At 36.2% G+C, this 13,720-nt stretch overlaps 2 protein-coding genes across 3 annotated transcripts; both read left to right on the forward strand.

The window, feature by feature from the left end:
* Nucleotides 1-5,098: 5,098 nt before the first annotated feature.
* On the forward strand, nt 5,099-8,554 carry LOC122318417 (protein DEHYDRATION-INDUCED 19 homolog 4-like). 2 transcript variants are annotated; one of them, XR_006244826.1, is made up of 6 exons: nt 5,099-5,415; nt 5,516-5,664; nt 6,147-6,224; nt 7,098-7,360; nt 7,978-8,185; nt 8,266-8,554. XR_006244826.1 is itself a non-coding variant. In XM_043135734.1 (5 exons), exons 1-5 carry the CDS (start codon nt 5,352-5,354, stop codon nt 8,372-8,374), a joined length of 663 nt encoding a protein of 220 aa, XP_042991668.1. In that variant the 5' UTR covers nt 5,100-5,351; the 3' UTR covers nt 8,375-8,554. The 2 variants fall into 2 exon arrangements, 1 of the variants encoding a protein (XP_042991668.1); XM_043135734.1 differs by lacking the exon at nt 7,978-8,185 and having other exon boundaries at nt 5,100-5,415.
* Nucleotides 8,555-12,672: 4,118 nt separating this feature from the next.
* On the forward strand, nt 12,673-13,285 carry LOC122297761 (uncharacterized mitochondrial protein AtMg00860-like). Its single transcript, XM_043107975.1, has 2 exons — nt 12,673-12,800; nt 12,994-13,285. Exons 1-2 carry the CDS (start codon nt 12,673-12,675, stop codon nt 13,283-13,285), a joined length of 420 nt encoding a protein of 139 aa, XP_042963909.1.
* Nucleotides 13,286-13,720: the final 435 nt, after the last annotated feature.

Genomic DNA, 13,720 nt, shown 5'->3' on the forward strand with positions numbered 1-13,720 from the left:
AAATTATTTTATTATTATTTATAAAATTCTAATCTCATGACCATTCTCATCCCACTCTCCCGTGAGAGCCCTGTGTTTTTTTTGTTTTAAGCACTTTGCACGACATCATCGTATTACCGCTGAGCATCGATCCAAAGCCACTGCAAAAACCGTACCTCGTAGTGATCGATGATCCTGAGTTCTAACAACAAAGACCTGTTTGGCTTCCATTATTAGTAGTAGTACTAGCTACGACATATCTGTTTACTGTTCTTAACCAAAAAAACCCAGTACAGTTTGGTAGCTGGAATTGAGATTAATGACTGGATTAGATACATCCACACGGTACCTACATTCCATCCCATCACATTAGAATATTTTGAACCGGTCTAGCTGTGCTCACTTGAATGGATCAGTGCAAGGAACGATTTCCCAAATATCTTATCCCATTTCAATTATTCATTTTGGCATATCACCTTTTGAGGCCATAAATAATCCCTCAGCTATTGAGTTTCATTCTTACCGATACACTGTTGCATTTTAATACTAATCATTTTGGATTTTGCATGCTTTAAAAGTATAACTACTACCCATCACTGCCATCACTCCCTCGCTTCTAATTTGCTTTGTACGGTGTTACAGGCACCGTTGGTGGCTCCCGCTGGAAGTCACCGTTAGGTAAAAAATTTTTTTTATCTTTTTAATTTTTTTTAAATTATTTTTTAATACTTTTAAATATTTTAAAAAAATATAAAAAAATTATAATAATATTATAAAAAAATTACTTAATCATTAAGAAAAAGAAAAAATTAAAAATAAAAATAAAATAGGGCCAACGGTGGACCCCAGTGGGAGCCACCAGCGGTGACCCTGTCATTTTCCTTTACTTTTCTATTGAACTCCAAAAGCGCCCGCGGGCGGTTCGGCCAGACACGTGGCGACGTCCTTGGTGCCAAGGGGGTGGGTTCCATATCCGAGCTGTACTGAGTAAAGGTCGATGTGTTAGTCGGGTGGGCCAACGCGGAGGTTGAGTTGGGCTGGGCCCCACTCCCATCACACTTCATCGGTGCAAAATAAATGGGCCCACTTTTGCAAACGTACGTGCGTTTCCTCGTATCCCCACCAAAAGTCCAAAATGAACACGAGAGGCTTTGCCTAGCTATAAGGCTATAATAATTTGAGGGGTTTTCCATTTTATTTTATTTATATATATATAGAGCGGTACGTAAGGTAGCAATAGAATGAGTGTTTTGTGCACAAGCCAATCTCAATATAGGATGGGGATTGTGAGCGGTCAAGCATATAAACTATAAAGCTAGATGGGTACGTGTACGTACGTTGCTTTCCCATCATCAAGACCTTTGCTATATGTTATATATATTCATTAATTATTAGGTTGGAATTATATACAAGCTAGCAAACCCAAGATAAGAGAGGCCAGGTGGCCTGGGATCATTGAGCACGTGGCATAAAAAGGTTGTGCTCCCTGACTCGGGAACTCGTGTTCACGATCGAAATTTGCACTCATTTGTCAAAGTGTGGGAACTGCGTACCTGTCAAAGACAGCAATGGGATACCTACATATATTTATAATATATATGGTAGTACTAGTACTTTGACCCTTAGATCCACCAATAATCTCCAATATCAGTACCTTATTATTGCCAGCTAGCCTTGCATTTAAGTGCATGGCCTGGTCCAGCCAGTTTTGTTTGTCCTCTAATAGATTCACGAAAAGGGTGCGTTAACTACGTGCCAAGATTAATGTAAGCAAATTGATCAGAAAATGAAAAACTTTATACCTAATTAAGATTTAACAACTGCTAGCTAGATGATGCTATATATATTTTCTTTTCTTTATGTTTTTCCTTTGTGTTTATTTGAAACTTGGAACCATGTGAAGTACTATGCATGGGATCGAGGAGACAGCTGATCTTCTCATGTGCCAATTGCCATGTCCATTGCAAATGGGATAGATCTATATCGTAGCCGGCTCTTTGTTAATTTGTTTATATTACACATATCGTGCGATGGCCGGGAATGCCTTACCTTAATATTCGATTGCATGACAGCTTAATTAATTAAGGTAATTCTTCAAACCCTAATTGTCTGGCTGCATGATTAATCATATCACCTGACAGTGCTTTGCAAGCATGATTTATCGTCTATAAATTAAAATTCAAATATCTTTCTTGATCTCTCGATCAATGGTTATCGAGCATAACGTTTATAATCATGTACGGAACACATATATATCATTAACAAGCACGTACGTACGTGGTTTGTCAAAGTTACCTATATATATACATATTATATTCTTAATTTATTCTGCATGCGCTACGTAGTGTGATTATGCAGCAAGCAAGCATGCTGCATGGACCTCCCCATGTGGATATTTCAATGATCAGTACGCAACTTGAGGTCAAGGATTTCCTTGGATCTACTAATTTAGACATGCATGACCTGCTAGCTGGGGCAGCGAACGAATGAAGCCTCGTTTCAAAGCATTATCTTTTGTGTGCTGTATATTATATATATTAGGTATCAGTTCATATATAATGGATAAATATCGCGTAAATCTTTTATAAAAACTCATACCTTATTTAAAAAAAAAAATGTAAATTTATATATATTTTTATAATAAACTTTACTTTTTTACAAAGTGGTGGACAAAATTTTTTATGCGTCCAAATCATTTCTCATTATATATAGTAATAAGGGATACAGCCTAGTTTGAGTCAGCATCGTAAAAGGTGAACCGGCATTTCTTGTCTGAAAAGCACTACCAAGTACGTAACTTTGAATTATAGGACACCAAATGCACATGGCATAACATGAGGTAGCGCGCGACACCTGCTGCCTGATTTCCAGGAAGGAACATTAATGCATGAGGTGTACACATTTTGGATCAAATAATTATCAATTATTAGTCTATTTGGTGTCTTTGAACTCATTCTAGCTTTTATTTTAGGTCAAAAAAACCATCATTGGATATTGGTGCTGATGTTGAGGCGCGCCTTGTTATTATTGGTAGGTAGAAGGATACTGTGTGTATGGCCCATGGGTGATTCGGTTGGCGTGGCCAGATCACCCATATTCAAGCTCAATCAAGGTGATTGTATTTTTCTCTTTTTGATCATTAACAAGCCCAGTTCTTGACTCAGGCCCCAATGCTTTTTATTTTCTAAAAAGGCTTGGCCTTCAAAATCAAGCCTATTCGAGATATTACTTCTCTGAGTAATATCTTCAGGGCCTTCGTATGGTCCAATTAATTTTTAATCTTTATTTTAGATTTTATTATTTATATTCATATTTTAAATGATTATTTATTTAAATAATTGAAATATAAAATAACTTAAAATATATTATATCAACATGTACCAAAAATCAACATTTATGACTAGAATAGATTTTTTAAGAACATGTTTCGCACCACTAATAACATAAATAACTTGTAACGAAGTGAGAGAGCAACACATGGTGTTTAGTGAAACTCTGGGGCCTAAGTTAGAGAAGTGATCTCAATATAAGTATAGAAATAAATCAATATGTTACCTTTAAATATTATTTATAGAGGTGCGATAATGGTAATGACGACTGACTTTCAAAATTTATTTTGAAGACTCTTCTTATAAATTGAAATTTTCAATAAGTCGGAAGTGTTATCTATCCTATTATCTATAGTATATATCCATAAGACAAAGTCTTGGGCTTGTAGCTTAGCCTCTGGGCTTTCATTAGACTAGGGCCCATTAATACAAGGGCTTCCATTATTCGAGGCTCTAAGTATCCATTCTAAGATTTATTCTTATAGGAGATAAAAATTTATTTTGGAAGGAAATAATTGACAGTAAATAAGTAGTTTTCTTGTAGTGAGATATGATTGACGATACTAAATTTATGATAAAAAATAGTATTTCTCTTTTGATTTTACCACCACAACATTCGAGTACATGACGTGTGTGAGACAATTTTAATAATTTAAAAAAAGAAAAAAATTACCCCTACGAGGTTGGGTCATTTGCCTTCAATATCACTCGACGTATGATCATCAGGCATGAGGCCTCACAATCTGCAGCACTCCATAAGTCACTTCTTTTGGGTTAGTTTTTCCCCTGAAATTTTTGGTGTTGGACATAAAAAGCTGCAAATCCACGAGAATGAATTCAAGATGCTCTCTATTCCTCTTTTCCACCCTTAATTTTTAAAAATTGTGTTCAAAACATGGGGGCCGGGCCATTGGGAAGAATAATGCTTTCACGTTTATGGCTGAATGGGCCAAATGTTACATCGAAAACGTGCCAACAATATCTCAAACTCAAAAGCCTTTAGCCTACATATTTAATGTCTCGGATCATCGTCCATAGGGCCCATGAACTGGAAGCAGGCCTTGAGCTAGAGCTGTTTCTCTCCCTCTAAGAAAATATACACTTCCAGGCCTTGAAACTGGAAGCCTACTATTATGGCTTGATGGGGGAAAATATATGATGGGCTCAACGTGTGCTAGCCGATGATTTAAAAACTCCATCCTTGACCGTTTCAATAAAAAAGGTTGACGCGTCACCTTTCTATTAAAATTATGAAAAATACACTTACACTGAATTAAATTCACTAAAAAACAAAAATAAATAATAGTATGGTTATCGCTTAACAAAATACACCAACATAATTTTGAACTGTAAATTTGAGATGAAAACAAAGCATTTTTCTAAAAACATCATAAAACATTTAAATAATAGTAACTTATAAGTTGAGAATACAAAACTTATGGTTAACAAAAATTAAATTATTTTATTTTATCTCATATAATCATCATAAATTTTTATATAAAATATAATAAATAATTTAATTTTTTTAAATATAAAAAAAAATTATATTATAATAAGATTTTATTTATCTTATTTCGTTTATACTGCCTGACCAAACTGACCTAAATTTTACACCGCAATCTAAACTTCCAAGTGGGGTTTCGCAAAGAAGGCAGAACCATATATTTGGGCCAATAAACTTCCAGATGTCCTTGGCGTGGCGGGTCCCCCCCCCCCGCTTTCTAATTCCTACCTCCAGAGGTCGTTAGGGGCATTCCCGCAATTTCACCCACAAAACCCCGGGTATATGCATCATGCAGTCACAAACCAACACACTGCTCATCCTCAAACTCAAAAGCTCCGTACACAGTCTCTCTGTTTCCTCGTTCCTTCCTCTGCACTCTCCTTTTACACGCTTTCTTCCATCTTTTCTTTTCTAGGGTTTCATAGGAAGTCTTTTCACTGACTTTCAAAGTCTCCGATTCTCCTTGTAATACTACCGGATTCTCGCGTTTAATACCGCAGTTTTCTGCAGCTCTCCTGTATTCGATCCAACTTAGAAAAATGGACTCCGATTCGTGGCATGCTCGTCTCTCCACTTCCTCGAAGCGCTATCAGTCTCGATCGGGTTTGCCCCTCATTTTTTGTTTGTTTACCGAGAAAGTGGAGGAAACTTTTTGGTTGAGTTTTAACTCTTTTTCCCTTTGGGGTTTGTGATGATGGTGCAGATCTGTTCTTTGGAGGAGGTCATGATGAAGTTGACGTGGAAGAGGACTCGAGGGCTGAGTTTCTGTGCCCGTTTTGCGCTGAGGATTACGATGTCGTCGGGCTTTGTTGCCACATCGATGAGGAGCATCCTCGGGAAGCCAGGAATGGGGTAACCTTTTATTATTATTATTTTGGTTATAATTCTCAAATAAGGTTTGCACAAACGCACGCGCGCGCACACACACACACATATAGAGTATATAGATGATAAATGTGTAAAATTTACTTAATTAGTGAATAAATCTGGCAAATCGTAGTGAAGGGTGTGCGAAAACGTTATTTTCAATTTACTTGTAAAATCTCTCAGTTGTGAAATATAGAATCAGTAGACAATGTGCATTTGGGCCGCCTTTAATTTACTACTAGGGGGCCCTGGCATTTGTTGGTGCGACGAAAGGGGCTTGCTTGCCTGTTGAATACAACATGAAGTGAAAAAAAATTAGATTTTCCTTAACTGAATGTGGGTTTTGGTCCTGCACTAGCGGGCAAGGGGTTTCGAGCAGCCCTTTTCATTGAAAGTTGTATTCGTAAATAGTATGAATGATGATTAATTTCGGATGATTTACATAATGCTATTGTCCATATTTCCAGGTATGTCCAATTTGTGCAAAGAGGGTTGGAATGGATATTGTTGGCCATGCTACGACGCAACATGGGAGTTTTCTAAAGATATCCTTTACAGCTAGTTGACCCTTGAAATGCTTTACTTCTGGATTGCGTTTTAAAGTTTTGGTTCTGTTCTCGTACCTGTTCACCATGTTATCAAGGTCTGGTTTCTTTATGTTTTAGTTTTTTTATAAGCTAAACTTGATTAATGATTAAATAAGTTTTTACCTGACCAGATAGAGCTTATACTTGAAGAACGCCTAGCAAGAAAATGAGAAGAGTAAACTAGTCCCAAAAACTAGGAATAGAAAAAAGAATCTAATTCCATCAACTTTTTTCTTAATGCTGGATTTTATGCCTCTGTAGTCTAAATGATGACTGGTGAACAAGGAATCCAGTTTAGGTGACATAGTTAGATTCCTTGTTTCTCGTAAGATTATTTTGACTGCATTGCTTGACCATAATTTTCTAAAGACGGGAGATTAGTTTTATAACTCCTTCACCCTTTTCATTTTAACTTTCATTGGAACCTTGCTTTTAACTTTAAAACAGTATATCACTTTATCATCCGCCCATCGAAGCGTGGGGCTCTGAGGGTCAGCATTTAACATCTCTTTGATTCCAGTGTTTCCAGAGTGGAACCAAAGATGAGTTGACTAATGGAACTTCTCTTTTGGTACTAGTTTTATTCAATAATCTGTCCACATGATTGCTCACTGTTCACAAACCGTCTTAAGCACCTTATGTTTTTACAAACCATTTTCTTGTTCGAGTTCCCTATTTAAAAAAGTAGATTCTTTCATTGTTTCCATAGGTTTATTTAAGTGAATCTCTTCTGTTTAAGCTCTAGGACTTTTCTCTCATGTCTCTGATTGCTTTGCCACACTTTTTAGTAACAAAATGAAGAGTTCATGCAGTTCCTTAACTTCAGATCACGTGCAGCGCAAGAGGAGATTCAGAAAAGGTGGTTCTAATTCGGCATTTTCACAATTGAGGAAAGAGTTAAGAGAAGGAAATATACAAATCCCCTTTGGAGGAGGATCCTCTTGCATTGTTTCCTCAAATACAGAGCCAGATCCTTTGTTGTTATCATTTATGTGTAATGCGCGTATAGTTGATGAATCTGTGGATGTTCAGTCTCGTTCTTTGGTGGAAACAAGCTCTGTACACGAAAGCTCAAAAGAGGATTTCTTGGAAAGGTATATATGTGCTTTGGGTTTTCATTAATCTTGTAAAATTCTATTTAGGGGAGGTTTGGATACAAAAAGCCCCTCATCTCATCTCATCTTATCAAATCATTGCAACTTTCCCAAATTTTCATACAAAATACAATAAACAATTCAATTTTTTCAAATCTCAAAACAAAAATAATAATAATAGAAAATAATATTCTAACAATATTTTATTCAACTTTCAAATTTCATTTCATCTCAACTCAACTCACTATTCAACAATATTTTAGTCTTGGAAAAATATTGAATGAGAAAACTCAGATAGATCAACAGCAATATAAACTATTGTCAGGAATGGCTTTGACTCTGGGCCAGATAGGCACTTGTAATTGTTTCAAGTTCTAGGGTTTATGAATATGTCCATTGAATTGTTTTAAATAAGAATATTGAGTGTTGAATCTTATAGATTCGGTAGTTTAAGCTTGCCCTCCTCCTCTAAACATTTCGTGAAATTTATTAGTGATATTATATATGTAATCTGTTTGCCATTACTACTTGAGTGTATAACTTGAGACTTGGCAGTTTTCTTTGTTGATCAGTGCTGCACATATTTTGTTGTTAATGAAGCATGCTTCTGTTGTCAGTCTTTAGTCAACTTTCCACCCTTTGCAAGACCGACCAAGGGAATCAATGCAGGAATTTATTTTATCTTCTTCACCACATGATCTGATAAATCTTTAGATTGAACTGCCATATACATGGACACTCTCCTCCCCCATTGCTCCTTGTATGGTGTGTTGGTGCACGTCCGTGCTTATGACAGGAGAGACTGAGAGTGAGAATGAGAGTGAGGTATTATGTATCAGTATTTTACGGAGTAATGCATTCATCACATTCTTTCTATCAAATCTAACAGTAGTTTATTGTGACAGAACTTCACAACAGGCTATGTTGTCTGATGAGGACCAAGAGGAGAAGACTCGGAAATGTGAGTTTGTCCAAGGACTGTTGCTGTCCACCATTCTTGATGATAATATGTGATGAGCTAAGAACAGTATGCGCGGAAGACATGCCAAAGCTATATTAGGACTGGAAATCAAAAATTAAGATGGAAGAAGGTGATTCCATTATGTTACTACTAGTGGTTATAGGTCGGGGAAATGTCTTTTGTTGTAATTAGAATTATGTGTATAATGAAAAGATGGAAGAACTTATTCCTTACTTTGCCTCCTCCTTTATGCACTTTTAATTAATCTAAGTTATAAACTTAAAAGTGCATTAAGGAATTTCAGAATTTTGGAAGTGCCTGTAAGTTCCGGATAACATACAGGCAGCGATGGACCCGTTGACCAGAAAAAGGAGACAAATCGGGCTTTGCTACATACAGTTGGTAAATGTAGTCAGCGTGTAGTCGGCTGTACGGAATGAATAAAAAAAATTATATAAATTTTTTTTATATTCAGGGGGACCTACATGAATAAAAAAAGTTATAAAAATAAATATTTTTTTTCATATAGGTCTCGTATTAATTTATTTTTTTACAGTCGACTGCACACCGACTGCATATGTCGACTGTAAAAAGTATTTCTCTTTCATATATTATGTCCTCTATCTTACCAAGGAGCATGCATCTCATACTCATTGGGCTAGATTAGCACGGTTGCCCTAGAATTGAAAAACAAGAGGACCAAAAATAAAAAAAACAGAAAAGCGAGAGGACAATTAATAGTGGCGGGGACCCCTAGTCATTGAGGAAACATCTCTGGATCCTACAGTGGTTTCGTTTGTTTTCAAAATTATTTTTATCTAATTATTATAATTTTTTTAAATTTTTACATAATAAAATAAATCATTTAACTTTTTTAAATCTTAAAATAAAAGAATAGTAAAAAATATATTTTAATAATATTTTATTCAAATTTTAACTTCTATCTCAACTTATTTCATTTCTGAAAATAAATGAGGTCTAAAAGAAATAGGATTTACAATCACGAGTTTATAAATTTCGCATAATTTTTTTGAAAAAAAAAAGAGTAACTGTGTCCTTACATAAAAAATAATAATTTTTTAATAATAAATTTGATTTTTTTTAAAAGTTACACAATATTTATATATTCTAAGACTATATTTACCATACTATTTTTGAAAATAAAAATTTTATATGTAGTTACTTTTGCGTATTCTTTTATGCACTCTAGTGATATGATTAGTTATGTATTAAAATAAAATTAATCTAACTAATCATATCAATAGAGTGCATAAAAAATACGTAAAAATAACTATAAATTACTTTTTTGAAAAACCATCTAGGTCGGTCTTGGAAGATACTCATAGACAAAAGATGCTATTTTCGGATACGTTGATTTTGAGAGTTCCAACCTCTTACTTTTTCTACTCGTGTTTTTGTCCAAGTACGATTCCATCCATCTGTTTCTTTCAGAAAAATAAAAGCGAAAACCTTCAAATAGGATGAGGTGAGAAAGTGATGTTACACCCGCTAATGGGAGTGTGACACGTGATATATCCATTGTCCCTTTCTGTGTATCTAAATATAGTAATAAAACTCCCTTTTCCATATTTTCATTGTTCTTATAGCAGATGTCACCTCCATCGATCTCTCACGGCCATAGAAACTCGGCATGTCTTCATGTTTTCGGCACCTTTTTGTCGATATCCGGTGCTTTCGTCATTTAAGAATTTCTAGAGCGACTCATTCGTGTTGTTCACATTTCCCATATCGAGCTTTCATATGCTATATAGTCCCAAAGACGGAACTAGATCCAACCATGACAACCATTCGCAAATTCATGGGAGTTCAAGTTGTTTTAAGTTCATTGTTTATACTGAAACACCTTTTCCCTCGTCCTTCTAGACATAGTTGTTATTTTCTAATTTCGACAGGAATGAGATGAGAGAGTACGTATACAAAAATATGTCAAAGAGTGAAGAAATCAAGTGATTCTTTCTGGTCACCGGCTGTTACGTGCACCGATATGAGAGGAAGGGTGTATGAAGGTTAGGGTTCCGAATTAGGATTGTATAAGGTTGCTTTTATATGCTGTGTAATTACTTGGTCTTTTAAGGGGTCTTTGTGTCTTTTGCTTATGGGTTGTGGGCTAAATGCAGCTTGTGTTAGACTTGGTCAATATTAGTTTGTTGTTTGTTATGGGCCATGTTGGGCCACATTTGTTATGGGTTAGTGGGCAGGTACTAATAACTGCCAATTGGTTTTGTATTTAAGTTTGTAATCTTTCGTCTTTAATTGAATTTCATCTATAAGTGAATTAGTTTCCAAATATTGAGTGAAGGTTCTGGCACCTCGAATTAGCAATGAGTTAAGTTTACATTATACCATCAATCTTTACACATAACAGTGGTATCTAAAGCCGTGTTCCTGCAACATGGTTGAGGGAACCAGACAGGCCCAACTTGCTAAGGCGTTGGCATCATTGAAGGGGGAAAATTTGCACCTGCGAGAAGAACATGAAAGGCAAAAAGGGATTTTAGAGGCAGTGTTACAACAGTTAAACAATTTGGCTTCGAGTTATGAGCAACAAGTGATGATGACGGAAAACCCCAATTCGGGCGAAGGATCTTCTAATCATAATGCAAAGGTTAGTAACAATTCTTTATTTGAGGGGAATGGGGGTATACAAGCTAGATCTCTTAGATTAGGATTTCCAAGGTTTGATGGGACAACACTTGTCGAATGGCTTCTAAAAGCAAATCAGTTTTCTCTTATTATAATACCCCAAATGACCAAAGAATCCATTTAGCCTTTTTCCACATGGAGGGTAAGGCTCTCTTATGTTACTGTTGGTTTAAGGACTCAAGCTCAGTTACTACTTGGGGATGAGTTTGTGGAGGCTCTAAAAATAAGATTTGGACCCTCAGCTTATGAGGATCTAGTGGGGTAGTTCACTAAATTAAGACAAACCAGCACAGTAGAAGAGTACTAAACTCAATTTGAAGAACTGTCTAATAAAGTAAAAGGACTAATAGAGGAGTTTTGGATTAGTACCTTCTTGAGTGGGTTAAGAGAAGATCTTAGGATCATAATAACTATGTTCAAACCAACTACATTACTTGCTATTTTTGGTCTAGCCAGATTGCAAGAAGAGGAAGTTATAAGGAGAAGCCATGGCCATAACATCCGAAATTATCCCACTCTACAAAACACAAACCAGATTCCCATACTACCAGCACCACCTCCCATTCTAAGACTTCCACCCCCACCAAATAAAGCCACCCAAAACTACCAAAACAACTTCACTAGATTTCCCAACACTAACAAAAACCCAGCCATACCCATTAGAAGAATCTCTTCTACCCAAATACAAGAGAGAAGGGAAAAAGGTCTTTGTTATTATTGTGATGAAAAATTTCAACTGAGCCATAGATGTAATAAACCTAGACTCTTTTTGTTAGAAGGAATGGGAATAGAAGAGGTTGGGGAAGAAGAAGAAAATGAAGGGTCATTGGCTATAGTCCAAACAGAGGATGGGAAGGAAGGAGAGAAGGAAAAATGGGAGTTGTTGGGAATTTCATTGCATGCTATTGGGGGGTGGGGGGCATGGGCTCTTAGAACTATGAGATTAACAGGGGTCATTAACAAAGTCAAGTGTTATAGTCCTTATTGACACAGGGAGTACACATAGTTTTATTGATCTAATGTAGCAAAGAAGGCTAGACTGCCAATGGAGGGAACCCAACTGCAATCAAACTGACTGATGGAATCAACTTCCCTTACCTTGGTTTATGTAGGGCTGTCCCACTCCTGCTACAAGGCTTAAATAACACATTTGATTTGTATTTGTTGGCTTTGGGAGGATGTGATATTGTGTTGGGAATGGATTGGTTAAAGGAATTGGGGACAATAGTTTGACATTTCACTGATTTAATTATGAGTTTCCATTTAGAAAATGTTGCTGTTACCTTAAGAGGAATATAGTTACCAAGCAGAATAGTGGAAGAAACTGACTATGTGTAATGATTGAAAGGAAATTCTGCTAAGGGAATTTAGGTTCAGTTTTTAGAAGAAAATAACACTTGTTCTCTAGAAACTGTTCCAATGGCCGTGCAAGGGATTCTTGAAAAATTTAAAATGGTTTTTGATGAACCAAGTGGTCTACCTCTACCTCGGAGTCATGATCACAAGATAAATTTGCACCTTGGTTCTAAACCCACTTGTGTAAGACCCTATAGGTACCCGTACTACAAAAAAGAGAAAATTGAAATGCTAGTATTTGAAATGTTAAAGAGTGTTATTATTAGAAATAGCCAAAGTTTATATTCTTCTCCAGTTTTATTAGTAAGAAAGGCTGATGGGGGGTTAGCGTATGTGTGTGGATTATTGTGCCTTTCATAAGGATATTGTGAAGGACAAGTATCCCATACCAAATATTGATGAACTCTTGGATGATCTTCATGGGGCTCAAATGTTTTCTAAGCTGGACTTACGTTCAGGGTACTATCAAATTAGGATGAACCTTGAAAACATTCCCTTCCAAGACCTATGAGGGTCATTATGAGTTTCTGGTAATACCATTTGGACTTATCAATGATCCATCCACCTTCTAAGGATTGACGAATGAATTCTTTCGTCCTTATCTAAGAAAATTTGTGTTGGTTTTCTTTGACGATATTCTAATTAATAGTAGGACTTTGCAGGAGCATATACAACACTCGCAAACTGTTTTGGAAATTTTGAAGTCTCGACAATTTTTTGCTAAAGCTTCAAAGTGTATTTTTGGAAGTAATGAGGTGGAGTATCTAGGACATATCATTTCCAAAAAGGGTGTGAAGGCTGATTCGCAAAAGATTATAGCAATGCAAAATTGGGTGGAGCATAAGAATCTTAAGGCTTTAAAGGGATTCTTGGGACTCATAGGTTATTATATGAAATTTCTGCAAGGGTACGAGAGCATTGCAGCTCCACTCATTGCTTATTAAGGAAAGATGCATTTTGTTGGAATGACAAGGCTTAACAAGCCTTTATTAAACTAAAGGAAGCCTTGATGAAACCCTAGTGTTAAGGTTACTTGATTTCACTAAGTGTTTTATAATTGAATGTGATGCTTCAGGTGAGGGGTTAGGAGCAATTCTAATGTAAGAAGGGCATCCCATTGCCTATCTAAGTCAAGCCTTAAAATGAAGGAGTTTAGGTCTATCAACTTATGAAAAAGAGTTGCTGGCCTTAGTGATGGTTATCAGGAAGTGAAGGCATTACTTGTTGGAACAAACTTTCAAGGTACGCACTGATCAACGTGCCTTGAAATATTTACTGGAGCAAGGGGGGGACCCCTGCTCAACAGAAATGGGTCTCAAAGTTTCATAGATATGACTTCGTGGTGGAATACAAGAGTGGTAAGACCAATATAGTGGCAG

The sequence above is a fragment of the Carya illinoinensis genome, chromosome 1 (genome assembly GCF_018687715.1).
Source record: "Carya illinoinensis cultivar Pawnee chromosome 1, C.illinoinensisPawnee_v1, whole genome shotgun sequence".
NCBI lineage: Eukaryota > Viridiplantae > Streptophyta > Magnoliopsida > Fagales > Juglandaceae > Carya > Carya illinoinensis.